We start from the raw sequence: 16,600 nt of genomic DNA on the forward strand, positions 1-16,600 counted from the left end.
GAGACCATAATCTTCTTAACTGATGGAGACTTTTGTCTCTTACGACCTTTTTGTAAAAAATAGTTTAATGCTATAAAATTTTTGTGTCATAATTTATAACGATAGGATTAACATAATTTTAAAAGATTTATATTTCTGTAATAATATTACAGGTAAAAAATGAATTTTGTTCTAAAATGGGAATTTCGTCCCTCTTTTTATCATTTCAATATTCAGATCCTGGAGCGTAAATTTTCTTTTGCAGATTATCGCGGCTGCCAGAGATGTCCAGGAAAAAAAGGAAATTTATACACCTTATAATATCCTTCCTCTGGATTCTGCTGGTGCTTCTCTACCCATTATGCAATTTGAAGAGGTATTGCTTCTGTTGGTAGTGAAATTTCGTTGTTGATTATGATTGCACTGAGTTCTTGGACTTTCTTTCCTTATTAGATTAAAGCTGCTGTTTCTGCGCTATGGAACACACAAGGCTTGAACTGGCCTAGTTCTTTCGAGCAACAAAGACAGAGAACAGGAGACTTAGACATGCTTGATTGGCTTAAAGCCATGTTTGGTTTCCAGGCATGTATTTTGACCAACACACAATGCTAGAGGAGAATGATTTATGATTCATTACATTTTTTTGTATAATCTGCTTAAATTGTTATTGCATATGGTAAATTTGTGTGCAGAGGGACAACGTCAGGAATCAGAGAGAGCATCTGATTCTGCTTCTTGCTAATTCTCATATAAGGCTACACCCTAAACCTGAGCCTCTAAACATGGCACGTACCTGTCTTGCATTTGGCTTTAGCCTATAGTTTTTATTCTGCTGTTTCTTTCTATTAATTTATTTTTATTTTATTTTATTTGAATGAATTGCAGCTCGATGATCGTGCTGTTGATGAAGTGATGAAAGAGCTTTTTAAGAATTATAAAAAATGGTGCAAATTCTTGGGACGAAAACATAGTTTACGGTGAGGCATAACAGTATATGCATGAGTGAACACTTGTGCTTCTTTTAGCTCATCATAAAAAATTTAATGATCACTTTATCATATTCTCTCACATAGACTTCCTCAAGGTCAGCAAGAGGTGCAACAGAGGAAGTTGCTTTATATGGGCTTGTACCTTCTCATCTGGGGTGAGGCGTCCAATGTTCGCTTCATGCCTGAGTGCCTATGCTACATATTTCACAACGTGAGTGTACAAATTAATCTGCGCATGGTTCATTTTGTTTGTGCTTGAATCTCATGTAAATGTGCTATCACTGTTTTTAAGTAATGTTTTGCTCTGCTAATAATGGCCAATTCTAACTTCAGATGGCATATGAACTACACGGCCTAATGGCTGGAAATGTCAGCATTGTTACGGGTGAAAATATCAAGCCTTCTTATGGTGGTGATGAAGAGGCATTTCTACGCAAGGTTATAACTCCCCTCTACCGAGTAATAGACACGGTATGATTTTTCTTTGAGACATTGCAATAGTCAAGTATTTATATTGCTAGGTACCTATGTCCCTTAGTAACCCAGTTAATTAATACAGGAAGCCAAGAGGAGCAAAAATGGAACGGCTCCTCACTCAGCATGGTGCAACTATGACGATCTAAATGAGTATTTCTGGTTTGTTTCCTTTGTATTTTATCCTTGAATCAGACTTTTTGGCCCGTTTTGTCAGCATGGTTTGAATTTATTTGATCTAAATTCAAAATTATTAGATGATCTAATATGTTTGACTAAATTATTATTTAATAATTATTAATTATTAACTTCTCATAAATTTATTTTATTTTATTTATTTATTTTATGCACTGTGTTGCAGGTCACCTGATTGCTTTTCTCTTGGATGGCCAATGCGTGATGATGGTGAATTTTTTAAATCGACAAATGATCGGGTATAAACTGACTATAAAGTATACATAGTCTACGAAGTTACTGGTCCGATTGTAAAATACTACTTATTTAATTCTCAACTTATAAAAATGTAATGTTAGGGAAAAAAGGGAGTTCCAAGAAAATCTGGAAAAACAGGGAAATCAAATTTTGTTGAGACGCGATCATTCTGGCACCTCTTCCACAGTTTCGATAGACTTTGGACCTTTTTTATACTGGGTTTACAGGTATATTTTTTTCAATAGAAGAAATTAAGGAAACGCTTAAGCAAGTATTTTTCCATATTTATTATAACATATAAGAGAGGACCCAAACTAATATTATAGTGAACAATTGATGTATAAGCTTTTAAGTTTTAACTTTAATATAAAACTGTCATGTCATTTATTTTATAATGACATAAAAAATTATATCTTAGTTCACCTCTATTTATGTTTATTATATAAATTAATATTCACTTCACATATCTTTTTTATTTTCTCTCACATAATTTTATGCATCTCACTTTTTATCCTCTATTCTTGTTAATATTTTGCACAATTGTTTAAAAAATTTGGTTGATGGCCACAATTTTTTTTTATTTTAGTTTGCCAAATAATTTATTTCCTATATGTTGGGTGATGAATTCTTAAAATACTATAATGTATGATGTTTTTATAATATTTTTAAATTTTTTTATTTTTAATCTAANNNTTCTTATAATTATTTAAATTTAATATTAATTGTTTAATTTTTTTTGTTAAATAATTTTTTTATATATCCAAATTAATTCTTTTAATTTCGCTCAATGCGCGGATTTAAATGTGGTTAATTTGGTTGCACAATGCTTTGGGATTCTTATTACAGGTGATGTTCATTATTGCATGGGATGAGATTTCACTGATGGATATCTTTCAGAAGGATGTCTTATTTAATCTCTCTAGTATCTTCATCACAGCATCCATTCTGCGCTTACTTCAAAGTTTGACACATTTACTTAAGTAGCTCTTAATTTTTTTAACTGTCCTATTTTTCTTCTTCCGCATTGTCATAGAAATTTAATATTTCTTGTCTTCATTCGTTATTTTGATTTAGGTATCCTGGACCTGCTCCTGAACTTTCCAGGCTATCATCGGTGGAAATTCACTGATGTGCTAAGAAATATTCTTAAAGTCATTGTCAGTCTTTGTTGGGCTATCATCCTTTCAGCCTTCTATGTGCATGCCATCAAGGGTTCCCCTCAAGCTCTCAAGCAGCTGCTTTCCTTCCTTGATAAAATAGAGGGCATTCCACCGTTGTATCTCTTTGCAGTTGCATTGTATATGCTTCCAAATCTACTAGCAGCTATACTCTTTCTTTTCCCGATGCTCAGGCGTTGGATTGAAAACTCAGACTGGCACATAGTCAGACTCTTCTTGTGGTGGTCTCAGGTATCTAACGTATTGAACTATTTCTGTTCGTTGTTAGATAATATATGTTGAAAATTTTCGGTTTGTAAGAAACTTCTCATGTAGTACGGTTTCTTAACTGAATATTATTTACATGGAAAAGATTGATCTCTTTCATATGAAGAACATCAAGCTAATAGAAATATAGAATAATGCTATATATCCAAGTCTTTTTGTTAATTAAGTCTAATTAGTCTAATATAACAAAAATCAGTTATAATTAACATTAATCTTAGTCTTATTGTTTAACTTAATTAGACTTTGGTTTATAAAAAGACTTGGATTTATAGCATTATTTAATCTGTAGCGCTATTTTTCCCCATATGTTTTGAATACACAAATACTATGAGCCAGTGACGGTTAGTCATATAAAAAACATATATTTGGCATAATAGGCTGGTCAAACTGTCAAAGTAATTCCTCCCCCTTTCTCTTTTTCTAAATGATTTGTCTTTCTCCCACTGCAGCCAAGAATATATGTTGGAAGAGGAATGCACGAAAACCAATTTGCTCTCCTAAAGTAAGTTTCATGCAAACTATTTTACTGAAGTAATTATTGGATTGTCCCCTTGTTTATTGTCTGAAAGTTATTGTTCCATCATTTATGTTCCATTTTTTAATGCCAGGTACACTATTTTCTGGGTCCTACTATTGGCTTCCAAATTTGCGTTCAGCTATTTTGTCCAAGTAAAAACGCTATATGTTCAGTACTTGTTACTTAAAACTAAGCTTGTGAAGTTATTGGGCCTCTTTTAAGATTTTAACTGCTTTATCTATCTTCAGATAAAACCTCTGATTGAGCCAACAAAGTTAATAATGGCCATTAAACATGTTGACTATGGTTGGCACGAGTTTTTCCCCGATGGTATTTTCCTCCTCCTCCTGCTCCTTTTCTTCTTTTTTTGCCCCTTCATGATTACCTTGTATTGTAGCATGCTATTCATTTTATTGATCTAATATTTTCTGGTCTATGCAGCTCGACATAACTATAGCGCAGTCGTTGCACTCTGGGCTCCTGTACTCATGGTGCTAATGCTATATTTTCATGTTTATGTTCATATATTAATCTTTTCACTTGTTCAGATAAGTTATCAGAAATTTTATGTCGTTATTTGAATTTTCAATACAGGTTTATTTCATGGATGCACAAATTTGGTACGCAGTCTTCTCAACTTTGTATGGTGGTGTTATTGGAGCCTTTGATCGTCTAGGAGAGGTCGTAATCAATTTTGTCATATTACTAGCAATGTCTGAGGAGTATTTATGATAAACTAATGCAGACTTGCGCATCTAACTAAAAATTGAACTTATTTAATCAAGATGAAAAATGATTAGGATCCTTTTGGATACATAGTACTGGATCATCATCTGCTTATGTTTTTATGAACTTCTGAAGTATCCAATCGGTAAAGAAACTTGGACCTTAGTTTTCAGTTATGGACCAAAATCTAGGAGAGGCCGCTATCAATTTTATCCTTTCTTTAGCTTGCTATTTCTGAACAGGATTTGTGATACATAACCTTTTCTGCTTTCTACATTTTTTCAACACACACTCACATACTAACAATCAAACATATGTAATCAATTTGAGAAATTTAAAGGAGCAATTTGGAGACATATGATGCTGGATAATCATTTACAACAGTTTTATGAATTCCAAAGTCTCCAACTTGTTGATAAACTTGGACTGTCCTCTTCATTTAAGGGTGAACTTGAGATGGGAAAACTTTTTATGGAATAATCAGTTCACAGTAATGCTTTGATATTCAGTTAATGTTGTTATTATCCATTTGGTTATACAGATACACACTATGAGCATGCTGAGATCACGGTTCCAGTCATTGCCTGGTGCATTCAACACATACTTGGTTCCTTCCCAAAAGAAGCAAGGAAAGAAATTCTCTTTCTCAAAGAAATTTGATGAGGTCTACCACATTTTCATTGCTTAGTACATTAAAAATAAATCTCGTTATTCTCTTCACTTCAATTTTCATGCTTGTATAGATTTCTGCTAGCAGAAGAAGTGAAGCTGCCAAATTTGCCCAATTATGGAATGAAATTATTTGCAGTTTTCGTGAGGAAGATCTCATTAGTGATAGGCAAGGCCTCAAAGAAAATGTCTTTAGTTGCTCTTGCCTGGCTTCTATTACTTTCTCCTTCATCCTTATTTACTATGCTCGTCACTTATTACTAAGTGCTTGCATAATCCAGGGAAATGGACCTTTTGCTGGTTCCTTACTCTTCAGATTCTCGTCTGAAAACAATTCAGTGGCCACCGTTTTTGCTTGCAAGCAAGGTCTGTATCACTGGATTTTAATATTTTTATGTTTGACCAGCTCATGTGATTGACTGTAGCCTTTACAGATTCCTGTAGCTCTGGATATGGCAACTCAATTTCGAGGAAAGGACTCTGATCTTTGGAAGCGCATAAGTGCAGATCAATATATGAAGTGTGCTGTGATCGAATGTTATCAATCTCTTAAACATGTTCTTCGTGATTTGGTTGTCGGTGAAAATGAAAAGAGGTACCATTAAGGGTTCTTTTTTCCTTTTTCTTTTCCTTCTTTCTTGTGCTGATACAAAGGATCATTCTATATGCTATTTGTTGTTTTTATTTAGTAGCACATGTGATTGAAGATGCCTTATGAAATATCATTAAAATTGAATCATTATCAGCACTTATGAATTTATTGTGCTGGAGCAGGATAATTTCTATCATCACTAAAGAAGTTAAGAACAACATATCAAAGAATACACTTACTACCAATTTCCGAATGAGCTTTTTACCTTTCCTTTTTAAAAAGTTTGTGGAACTTGTGGAAATCTTGGTGAGTCATTTAGAATATTCATCTCTAATCTCTATTCTTTCTTATATAAAGCCTCTACGCAACAATAACTGTATTTGATCACTTTTTTTAACTTATTGAGGGAGACACATACTCAGATCATTATTGAATGTAAAGCTTAATTTTCAATTTTTTTTTTCTCTCGCATCTCAGTTATTGGGAACTAATTTTTCTCAAATTAAGTTTTTTATTTAAGAGAATGTAAATCTCTAGGCATGAAGTTCCTACCAATTTGCTAATATAATATAATTCTGTAGATTGTATTCTTGAACGGTGTCTTGACTTTGTATATGTAAACTTGTGCCATGCTTTCTTATCACAGAAAGATGCGGATCCATCCAAGCGAAATACAGTGGTAGTGTTGCTGCAAGACATCTTAGAAGTGGTTACTGATATGATGGTCAACGAAATCAGGTCGGTTTCACTTAAGTGAATTGAATTTCAAATATGTTAGTTATTAATTAGGAAAAGTATGATAACAATGTTGAAACCGTACGAGTGTGGCTTGTCTTTTTGCAATAAAAGTCAACATTGTTGGCTAGTTAGTAAAATAAAAGAAAGAAACGGTGCAAGTAGCCACCGAATTGAAAAAGAAAAAATTGAAACAGAAGCCATTCATAATTTCTATGAAATAAATTCTCTTCTAGTGAGTGTAATATTAGAAAAGCTGTGTGATATAAAATTAGAGTGTTGAGGAATAAACACTAGATTTTAGGTAAAATTTTTAATATTCATTAGTAGTTATAAATCTATTCTTAATATATAAAAGTAGATGTATAAGTTTATTCATATTTTTTTTAATACATCTTTTTTTCTCCTACTAATACCATGTCAGCAATATCGCTTACTTAGCAACATTTTAGAATCAACCACTCAAGTTTAGTCAAATCAACTATTATTTCCAAATCAGCAAAAAATAAAATATACAAAAAAATATACAAGTAATATAAATATATACAAATTAGACTGCAAAATTACCAATGACAATAATTAAAAATTAATAGTATCTAACCAAATTTGTAACCTACCAGAATTAATATCCCTATATTTATTATATTTTACCGTTATAAACATTACATTAAATTTATAACCCCAATAATTAATTTATTAATTTTTATAAATTACTCATTAAATATAATAAACATTCATATTACAAATGTCATAATAATCTATTAATCGTAATGAATTTAACGTTACAAATATTCAAATTTCATACTATTTGAACTACTTATATAGTCTCTTATCACTATTTCTTCAAATAACATTAAATTTAGCACAAGAAATTTATTTTCGCACTACACAACATCTCAAACTTACTCAATGGAGCATCATTCTTTAGACAATATCACCAAACAAATAGACAATTAGTTTATCAAAGTTCGTGTGGTTCATCTATAGAAAACATTAACACCCACTAATGAAGAAGAGTTTCTTTACTTAGAAATGATTATATTAGATGAAAAAGGTACAAAACAAACATATTTATTGTATTTTTAAATCGAACATTTTCCAACACTATTTTGAATTTGCAATACCTGAGACATTGTCCGACAGAGTGGGTCAAAGAAAAATATTAACAGGTAATTTCACTTTATACTATTTCAACTATTCTTATTAAAAATAACTTATTTAATAAAAAAATTCTACACATTTTTGTTCTTTTTATTGTAAATGCCATTGAAAAACTGCATGCATATCAAGAGATTAAGGAGAAAGAAAATCATACAAATTCAATATACATCTTCAAAAGAAGAACATACATGCAAAGATAGAACAAATAACATAATAGAAAGTGCATATAACTCAACAATTCATAAAGAACATACCTTCACAAGAATCTATGACAGAAAAAGGACGACTAGCGCCACCCACATAAGGAGACTAAATTCATCGACAAAAATAAATGCAAAAATCAAACCACCAAATAAAAATGCCACTTTGTACAACTCTAACATTCAAATCTTTTATACTACAAATTATTTTAAACAAAACACCTTTTAAATTTAACTTTAGTTTACACATATTTAATTTAATTCTACAAAATATAATAATTTTTAATATTTATTATATACTATCATTGATGCGCGGGTCTCATTCTAGTTATAGTAAAAGAGTATTTTACTGTTATCACACTCTATTATAATTATGATTGAATATAGTGGATATTTTTTGGAGTTTTTTCGATAATTTTGGAGTTTTTACGTTAAATTGAGGGTGTTATTCTGTTGCTGACATAGTATACATATTTCAGTGTTCATTGTACGGATACTGTTTACGGTATAGTATTGGAAGAGTTTCAGGTATACCGGAAATACAGGTGTTCCAGTTGTTTTAACCGTAGATTTCAATAGTATTATTTACCTATATAATTATCATTCACCTGTACGAAATGACAACGTTTACAGTTTTACTTGTTGTATTTACTGGTGGTATTCTACATCAGTTTTGGTGCGCTTCCACTCACGCTCATAGGGTTTAGTATGCTAGGAGTGTACCTGATTCTAATTATCTCTAACAAGTGATATCAGAGCCATTTAGTTTCAGGGTAAACATCAATCTAAATATGCTCTGTAATTACAGTATTGCCTGATCTTTCACATCAGAAAAGAGTTGTTCTTTGTTATTAGAAAAATATTCTTGATTTCAAATCCAAGATGTCGGTACCAAAATTTGCAATGAAGAAACTTGACGGTTCAAATGATTTAGCTTGTGGAAGTTGAAGGTGGAGTCTCTACTAGACCATTATGGTATAGTAGATGCACTGCAAGCTGATGTAAATTGCCAGCGACATTTTCTTAAAAAGAAAAGAAAGAGGCAATGGCCAAAGCACGGAGCACTATATGACTAAGTCTTGTAGACAATGCCTTGAGAGAGGATATGAAAGAAATAACTGTTGATTCTTTATGAAGACTGCAGAGAATAAATAGTCTATAAAGACCTTACCCAATAAGTTATATCAATAGGATCGATTGTACACCTTCAACTATGCATTGTACACCTTCAAGTATGCAGGAAACAAGGCAAACTCAGAACATATAGATGACTTCAATAGAATGATATCCAATGTTGGAGAATCTAGACTAATAGGAGAAGATGTTGATCAAGCCATAATCTTGTTGACGTCACTACCTTTCTCATACGATAATTTTTATGATACCGTGTTATATGGTAGATATGAAATTACAGTACAAAATCAAAGATGTACCGATGACAAAAGAATATTAGAAATTAGTGTCTGGATCCACTATTGAATCACCAGCAGATGAATTGTGCGTGACAAAAGGACGTAATAAAGAAAGAAGATCTACAAGCTTGAGTAAGAAAAGATCAAAGTCCAAGAAGCACAACTCTGTTAAGTGCTTTCATTGCTAACAATTGGGACACATTAGAAGAAATTGCCCACAAAGGATGGAGAAATGAAAAAGTTCTGCATGATACTAGTTCTACTCGAATTGTATTTACTGATAACTGCAGAGATGAGTGGATCATGGATTTTGGCGCCATATGACACCTAAGAAAGATCTTTTCACTTCCTACAAAAATAGAGAAGGAAAGGTTAGGTTGAGAGATAACAAACTATCCCAGTTATAGGTGAAGGAAAGGTATGAATCACATTAGATGATTGTACTAGTATATTGATTAATTCATGGCACGTACCAGAACTAGTAAAAATCTGACTTCCTTGAGTGCCCTTGTCAATAAGGATTACAAATTCATTGGTGAAGGCAATTTCTTGAAAGTATTAAAAGGCTCAATGGTGGTAATGAAAGGAAAGCTTCATGGTAGGATCTATCTATTGCAGAAGACCATAGGTAGCGAAAATGCTGTTGTTTTATCCTCGAAGAAAGGTGATAACGATGCTACACGACTATGGCATATGAGACTTGGTCACATGAGTGATAAAAGAATATCCATACTTACTAGTAAAGGCATGCTGAAATGCCTGAAGAGTTGTAAACTTGGTTTCTGTGAAAACTGTGTCTTTGAAAATCAAAACGAGTCAAGTTCAACTCCTATAAACATAATAGCAAGGGGATATTGGAATATGTCCACTCAGACGTTTGGGCCCCTCCCCTTGTCAACTCGCTAGGTGAAGCTCGTTATTTCCTCGCATTGATCGATGATTATACCAGAAAGGTCTAGATTTATTTTTTGAAGAAAAAAGATGAAGTGTTCGGCAAATTCAAGCAATGGAAGGCCATGGTCGAGAAACAAATCAGGCATTTAGTCAAGAGACTAAGAACCGGCAATGGCGAAGAGTTTTTCCATCAAGAATTTGCAAAGCTCTATAGAAATACTAATATAGTGAGGCACCAAATTGTACCTCCACGGGAGTCACTCCCGCTAAGCCGAGGCTTGAGGTTGGTGAAGCATTATGATTTCTTTGTTTTATATTTTAATATTTTATATTATAAATAGTTTAAATATAATAGTTTGAAATATTAGAGGTGCTTCTAATAAGTTAATCCGGGTGAATTGTATAGAGCTGGTTAGGAAATTTAAACTTGTAATTTTTATTGTGGTTGAAATTCACTGTCATTTTCAACACTTGAAACTGTTGTGGGAAAGACTTGGTTATCACTCTATTGGTATAGTGGAGGCGTCAGGACATAAGGGAGGTATCTGGTTCCTTTTTGCAATGCAGAGTGCTCACTGCAAATGTGTTGATGTTTTCGATCAGTGTGTTACAGTTGAGGTTTAGGTAAATAATGTGATTTGGAGGTGTAGTGATATCTATAATAGTCCTCAGTTTAATACTAGAGTTCTGTTATGGGATTATCTTGTTACTTAGTCTTTGTCTTTCTGCGGGTCATGGATTGTTCTTGGTGATTTTAATGAAGTACTATTCTCTCACGAATCTAAGGGTTGCCTCTTCTCGAGTCGCTATGTAGATCAGCTTGCTGCCTCTCTAGGGGATAGTAATCTATTTGACTTGAAGACTATTGGAAGACGATTTTCTTGGTACAAAAGGGTTAAAAATGGTGTTGAGGTGGTTAAAAAACTTGACCGGGTCTGTATCAACAGTGGATGGTTATCTCTCTTCCTAGAGGCTTACGCAGAAATTTTAAATAGGCTTCAATCTGATCATTGTCCTATCCTAATACGTTGTACAGGTCGTCTCCAACTGAAAAAGAATAGATCTTTTTGGCTTATTGCAGCTTGGTCAACTCATCCGGAGTATAGAGATATTGTGAACCAGTCATGGCAGGCTGGCTGCAGAGAGATGCATGGCAAGCTTTTAAAAGTGTAGAAGAATTCTTTGGAGTTTAATTCTAAAGTGTTCGGCAACATTTTCGTTAGGAAATGCAAATTGGAGAGACAGATTAATTTCCTTCAGAAGCGACTAGAAGTAATGAAAGATTTGTCTATGCGGCAAAAAGAACAACAACTGATTGAGGAATTTAATAACACGCTTGTGCAGGAGAAACTTCTATGGTTTCAGAAATCCAAAGAGCAGTGGGTAAAATTCGAAGATAGAAATACCAAGTTCTTTCATGTCCAGACTCTTGTGCGGAGAAAGCATAATAAGATTCATGATCTCTTTCTTTAAGCTGGGGTGTGGGAAACGGATCCGGAGGTCCTCAGAAGGGAAGCTGAATCCTTTTATAAATGCCTATTCTGCTAGTCAGAGGATGTAGATTTAGTTTGTCTTGGTGAAGTGCCGCTACCTTCCTTGAATGATGAAGCTTGTTGTAGCCTCACAGTTCCAGTTACTCTGGAAGAAGTTAAGTCGGCTTTTTCCAGTATGCATTCTTTTAAGGCGTCGGGCCCTGATGGGTTTCAGGCTTTCTTCTTTAAAGAATACTGGGAGATTGTTAGTTTTGATGTTTGGACTATGGTTCGTCATGCGTTCTCTGGTTTGGATATGAATCCAAGGATGATGGAAACTCTTGTGGTTCTTATTCCGAAGGTAGAAAACCTGGTTTTCATGAAGGATTTTTGACCTATTAGTCTCTGTAATGTGGTTTACAAAGTTATAACGAAGGTCCTGGTCAATAGACTTCGTCCCCATCTCAAAAGATATTGTTGGGCGCTTTCAAGGAGGGTTTATCCCGGGGAGAGAAACCACAGACAACATCATTGTAGCACAAGATGTTCTCCATTTCATGAAAAAGACAAAGTCAAAGAAAGGCACCTTGGCTTTTAAGATTGATCTAGAGAAAGCATACGATAGACTTGGATTTGGGGTTTTTGAAACAAACCGTTGTGAGTTTTGGCTCTCTTCCTCCGACAGTCAATCTGATTATGCGTTGTGTCATTGCTTCCTCACTGTCTATCCTCTGGAATGGGGATAGATTAAATAGCTTCTCTCTGAGCAGGGGTCTTAGGTAAGAAGATCCTATATCACCATATCTGTTTGTATTGTGTATGGAGAGATTGTCCTGTTCTATTAATCAACAAGTTGATAGGGGCTTGTGGAAGCCGGTTGCAATTTCTAGAGGGGGTCCAAGAATTTCTCATTTGATGTTTGTCGATGGTTTGCTTCTTTTCTGTAAAGCCGAAAAATAGCAAGTTCAAACTGTGATGGTAGCTTTGGAAAATTTCTGCAGAGTCTCTAGGATAAAGGTTAATGTAGAGAAATCTAAAGCACTATGCTCCAGGAATGTTTCAGCGACAAGAAAAGAGATTTTTACTGGAATGTCCTCCATCAGATTCGTCCAGAACTTGGGTAAGTATTTAGGGGTGAACCTTAATCACTCTTGGGTGACATGCGCAACTTTCAACGATATTCTGGACAAGATTTGGGGAAGGCTAGCTAGCTGAAAAGGGAGATTGCTTAATAAGGTGGGCATACTCTGTTTGCTCAATTCGGTGGTGACTGCGATTCCTACTTACCGCATACAAGTATCTCTCTTCCCTAAAGGGGTAACTAATAAGATAAAATTCATGATGCAAAACTTTCTATGGAAGGGTCAAGCTGATGGTAGAGGCTTGAATCTAACTGGAAGGTGTTGGTCACCTACCCCTAAGAAGTTTAGGGGCCTGGTAATTAGAGATCCTTTTTATTCTAATATTGCTCTTTTTGGAAAGCTAGTTGGCAACTTTTTTACCATTCTGACAAGCTCTGGGTTGAACTGTTAAACGGAGAAATACCATTATTCTAAGGATGATTGTTTTAGTCGGTCTCGAGAAAGGGGATCTTATGTTTGGAAGAGTATATGTCGAGCTTGGGATATCCTAAAAGAAGGTTTTATTTGGTGCATTGGAGATTTGGAACAGAACTTTTGGTTTTCTAAATGGAGAAGAGAGGGACAGCTGTGTCATGAGATTGATTATATTCACATTTCTGATTCGGATCTCAGGATGTTGGACCTTTGGTCATCTGGATAGTGGAACCTTAAGAATATCTATTCTCCTCTAAATCAGTCTCTGGAAGCAACATTAACTCTTACAATCTGGATGTTCAAGCTGGTTCAGAGGTCGGTTGGTGTTGGACTGGTGTGGCTTCATGATACTTGTAGTGGTTATTTGTGACTTAGTAAGAAGATGTTTAGTTGGGAGGATAGGGGTAATTGGCTTTGGCTTTGGCGTTAACATGTTCCGGAAAAACACAAATTTTTGGCCTGGCTATGTTTTTGGGAGGCTCTTCCTACTGTTGCATTTCGTTTTAGGAGGGACATTTCACACACGGATAGTTGTCCACGATGTTTCTTAGGTCAGGAATCGATTTTACATTGCATTCGAGATTGTTTAAAAGCCTAGCTAGTTTGGCAAGCTTTGGGAATCTCCGGTCAACCAGTGGATTTGATGAGTTGGTTTATACATAATAGCAAACAGCGTCCCTTTAGATTCTTTTCTGGTCTCTGGTGGATTTGGCATTCGAGGAATAATGAGATTTTTCATCCTCACGAGTATTAGACCACAAACAAGGTGACTGGTATGGCTTTGTCCTTGGAAAAGGAGCTCCGAAATATTTTTGAGTTGCAACGACTGTCTATCTCCTCCACTATTAGTGGCTCTTGGATTCTCCCCTCAGTGGGTACCTTTAAGAGTAATTGTGATGCTAGCTATCCTGGCAATGGTGCTCGGGTTAGTTTTGCTTGTGTTAGCAGAGATTGGAAGGGAAGGTGGCAACGAGGCTGTTTGGGAACAATTGAGAGTCGTAGCATTTTGCAAGGAGTGTTGTTTGTTATTTGGAGAGGCTTTCTTTTAGCATGAGACTCGGGATAAAGAGACATTATATGTGAGACAGACTATATGGAGGCCTTTACTATTGTCAATAATTTACAGGATTGCTTTGGTTTTATTGATCATTTGGTGTTAAAAACCCGAGATATCATGTCTTGAAAATGGCGTGTTAATCTCTGGTTGATCTTAAGAGATGCAAATACAGTAGCAGACATCATGGCAAAGACTGCAATGAGGACCCTTTCTCTTCAAGTGAAGCTTCCATTGCCTTGAAAGGAGTTTGAGAATAGTATTCAGCGGGACTGTCTTTCTTAAGCAGTTTCTTGTTTATTTTTCTTTTCTTTCTTTGTTGTTGTTTGTTTTCTTTTAAGTCACAAGAGAAAAAAACACTACAGCAAAATGGAGTTGCAAAATAGATGAACATAACACTTCTGGAGCGTGCATGATGTATGCGACTCAATGCTGGTCTTCCCAAATCATTTTGGGCTAAGCAGTCAATACAGCTGCGTACCTGGTAAATCGATCTCTGTCGATTTGAAGATATTTAGTTTCCCTGCATATGCTTGTGTGAGTGATGGTAAACTTGAGGTAATGGCAAAAAGATGCATATTTCTAGGTTATACACGAGAGGTGAAAGACTACAATCTGTGGTGTACAAAAAAAGCATGTTCTCATAAGGTTATTGTCAGCAGAAATATCATTTTGACGAGGATGCAATGATAAATTAGAAGCATGAGTTTAAAGTAGATCAGGCAGACACAAATGATGGTGTCTAGAAGCTGGTAGAGTTAGAGTTTGACAATAGAAAGATAAAGCAAGAAAAGAAAATCAGCATAGTACCTCAGGTACTACTCAACCTGAAGTAGAACAACAAGATGAATCCAGTGATAGAGATAATGATCGAGAAATCAAAGAAGAAGAACCATACAGTATTGCAACCAGCAAAGAGAAAAGACAATCCATATGTTTCTTGTGCATATGATCCAGCGGAGGCAGATCCTATAGCCTTTGCATTGGATATGACAAATGATGTGGCAGGAGATGAATCTTCTTACCATCATGAAGTAATTAATAACAACGAGTCAAAGCAGTAGCTAGATACAATGAATGAGGAGATTGAATCTCTTCACAAAAATCAAACATGGAAACTGGTGAAACTTCCAAAGGGGAACATAGTGATTGGATGCAAATAGGTCTTCAAAAGAAAGAAAAAAATTCTTGGCATTGAATCTCCTAGGTTCAAGGCAAGAGTAGTAGCAAAAGGCTATACTCAGAAGGAGGGTATCGATTTCAATTAGATATTCTCTCATATTGTGAAGCATAGCTCTATCCAAGTCTTGTTAGCTACTATACAAATATGCTTGACTTAGAGTTTGAACAGTTTGATGTAAAAACACCTTTCTTACATGGTGAGTGAGAAGAAACAATCCACATGAGTCAACCAGAAGGATTAATAGATCCTGCGAAGAAAGATTATGTTTGCTTGTTGAAAAGTCACTATATGACTTGAAGCAATTCCCTAGGCAATGGAATAAAAGTTTGAAGCTTTTATGATTATTGTTGGTTATAACATAAACTAATATGATAATTGCATCTACTCTAAGGATCTTCTAGATGGTTCGTGAATTTATCTGTTATTATATGTTGATGATATACTAATTGCAATGATAAAGCTAAAATTAGTATGTTAAAAACTCAATTGGAAAAGGAATTTGAGATGAAGGACTTGGGTGCAGTAAAAGAAATTCTGGGAATGGAAATTCATAGGGAGAGGTATTGTAGTACATTGTATTTAACACAATAGGGTTACATTATAAAAGTACTACAACGCTTCAATATGAATCAAGTTAAACCAGTTAGAATTCCATTAGCTGCTCATTTTAAGTTATTCTCAAAAGAATGCCCGAAAAGTGAGGATGAGTTAGAGCTTATGTCTCGTAAACCATATTCTAGTGTTGTTGGTAGTCATGTATGTCATGGTATGCACTCGACCACATATTTCGTAGGCAGTAAGTGTAGTCAGCAGATTTATAAACAATTCTGTAAAGGTACACTGAAAAACTGTGAAATGAACTGAGGTATTTGTAAGATTCTACAGATGTATGTTTAGTGTTTAATGGTCAGAAAAATTGTGAAGTTGTCGGCTATGTTGATTTTGATTATGCAAGTGATCTAGATAAAAGGATATCAATAACAGGTTATATCTTTACAATTTTTGGATATACTATTAGTTGAAAGATGATGTTGCAATCTATGTTGCATTCGACAACTGAAGCTAAGTATATGGCTAGTGGAGGAACTAAAAATTTTATATGAGGGGCCA

The 16,600-nt window shown here is 34.6% G+C and overlaps 1 protein-coding gene across 1 annotated transcript in view; it reads left to right on the forward strand.

Annotated features, from left to right (window-relative positions):
- The window catches only part of LOC107630991 (callose synthase 5-like), a 29,655-nt gene that overhangs the window by 5,749 nt on the left and 7,306 nt on the right, over nt 1-16,600 (forward strand). The window contains exons 6-27 of the mRNA XM_021119297.1: nt 245-355; nt 433-469; nt 664-764; nt 865-956; nt 1,053-1,179; nt 1,302-1,439; nt 1,528-1,604; nt 1,804-1,876; nt 1,976-2,101; nt 2,721-2,835; nt 2,949-3,283; nt 3,769-3,821; nt 3,928-3,988; nt 4,085-4,166; nt 4,278-4,327; nt 4,431-4,517; nt 5,104-5,226; nt 5,306-5,400; nt 5,513-5,597; nt 5,666-5,826; nt 6,006-6,129; nt 6,470-6,561. Of these exons, the coding sequence (XP_020974956.1) occupies nt 245-355; nt 433-469; nt 664-764; nt 865-956; nt 1,053-1,179; nt 1,302-1,439; nt 1,528-1,604; nt 1,804-1,876; nt 1,976-2,101; nt 2,721-2,835; nt 2,949-3,283; nt 3,769-3,821; nt 3,928-3,988; nt 4,085-4,166; nt 4,278-4,327; nt 4,431-4,517; nt 5,104-5,226; nt 5,306-5,400; nt 5,513-5,597; nt 5,666-5,826; nt 6,006-6,129; nt 6,470-6,561 (2,345 nt within the window). The remainder of the gene's footprint in view (nt 1-244; nt 356-432; nt 470-663; nt 765-864; nt 957-1,052; nt 1,180-1,301; nt 1,440-1,527; nt 1,605-1,803; nt 1,877-1,975; nt 2,102-2,720; nt 2,836-2,948; nt 3,284-3,768; nt 3,822-3,927; nt 3,989-4,084; nt 4,167-4,277; nt 4,328-4,430; nt 4,518-5,103; nt 5,227-5,305; nt 5,401-5,512; nt 5,598-5,665; nt 5,827-6,005; nt 6,130-6,469; nt 6,562-16,600) is intronic.

Source organism: Arachis ipaensis, chromosome B03 (assembly GCF_000816755.2).
Source record: "Arachis ipaensis cultivar K30076 chromosome B03, Araip1.1, whole genome shotgun sequence".
Classification (NCBI taxonomy): Eukaryota; Viridiplantae; Streptophyta; class Magnoliopsida; order Fabales; family Fabaceae; genus Arachis; species Arachis ipaensis.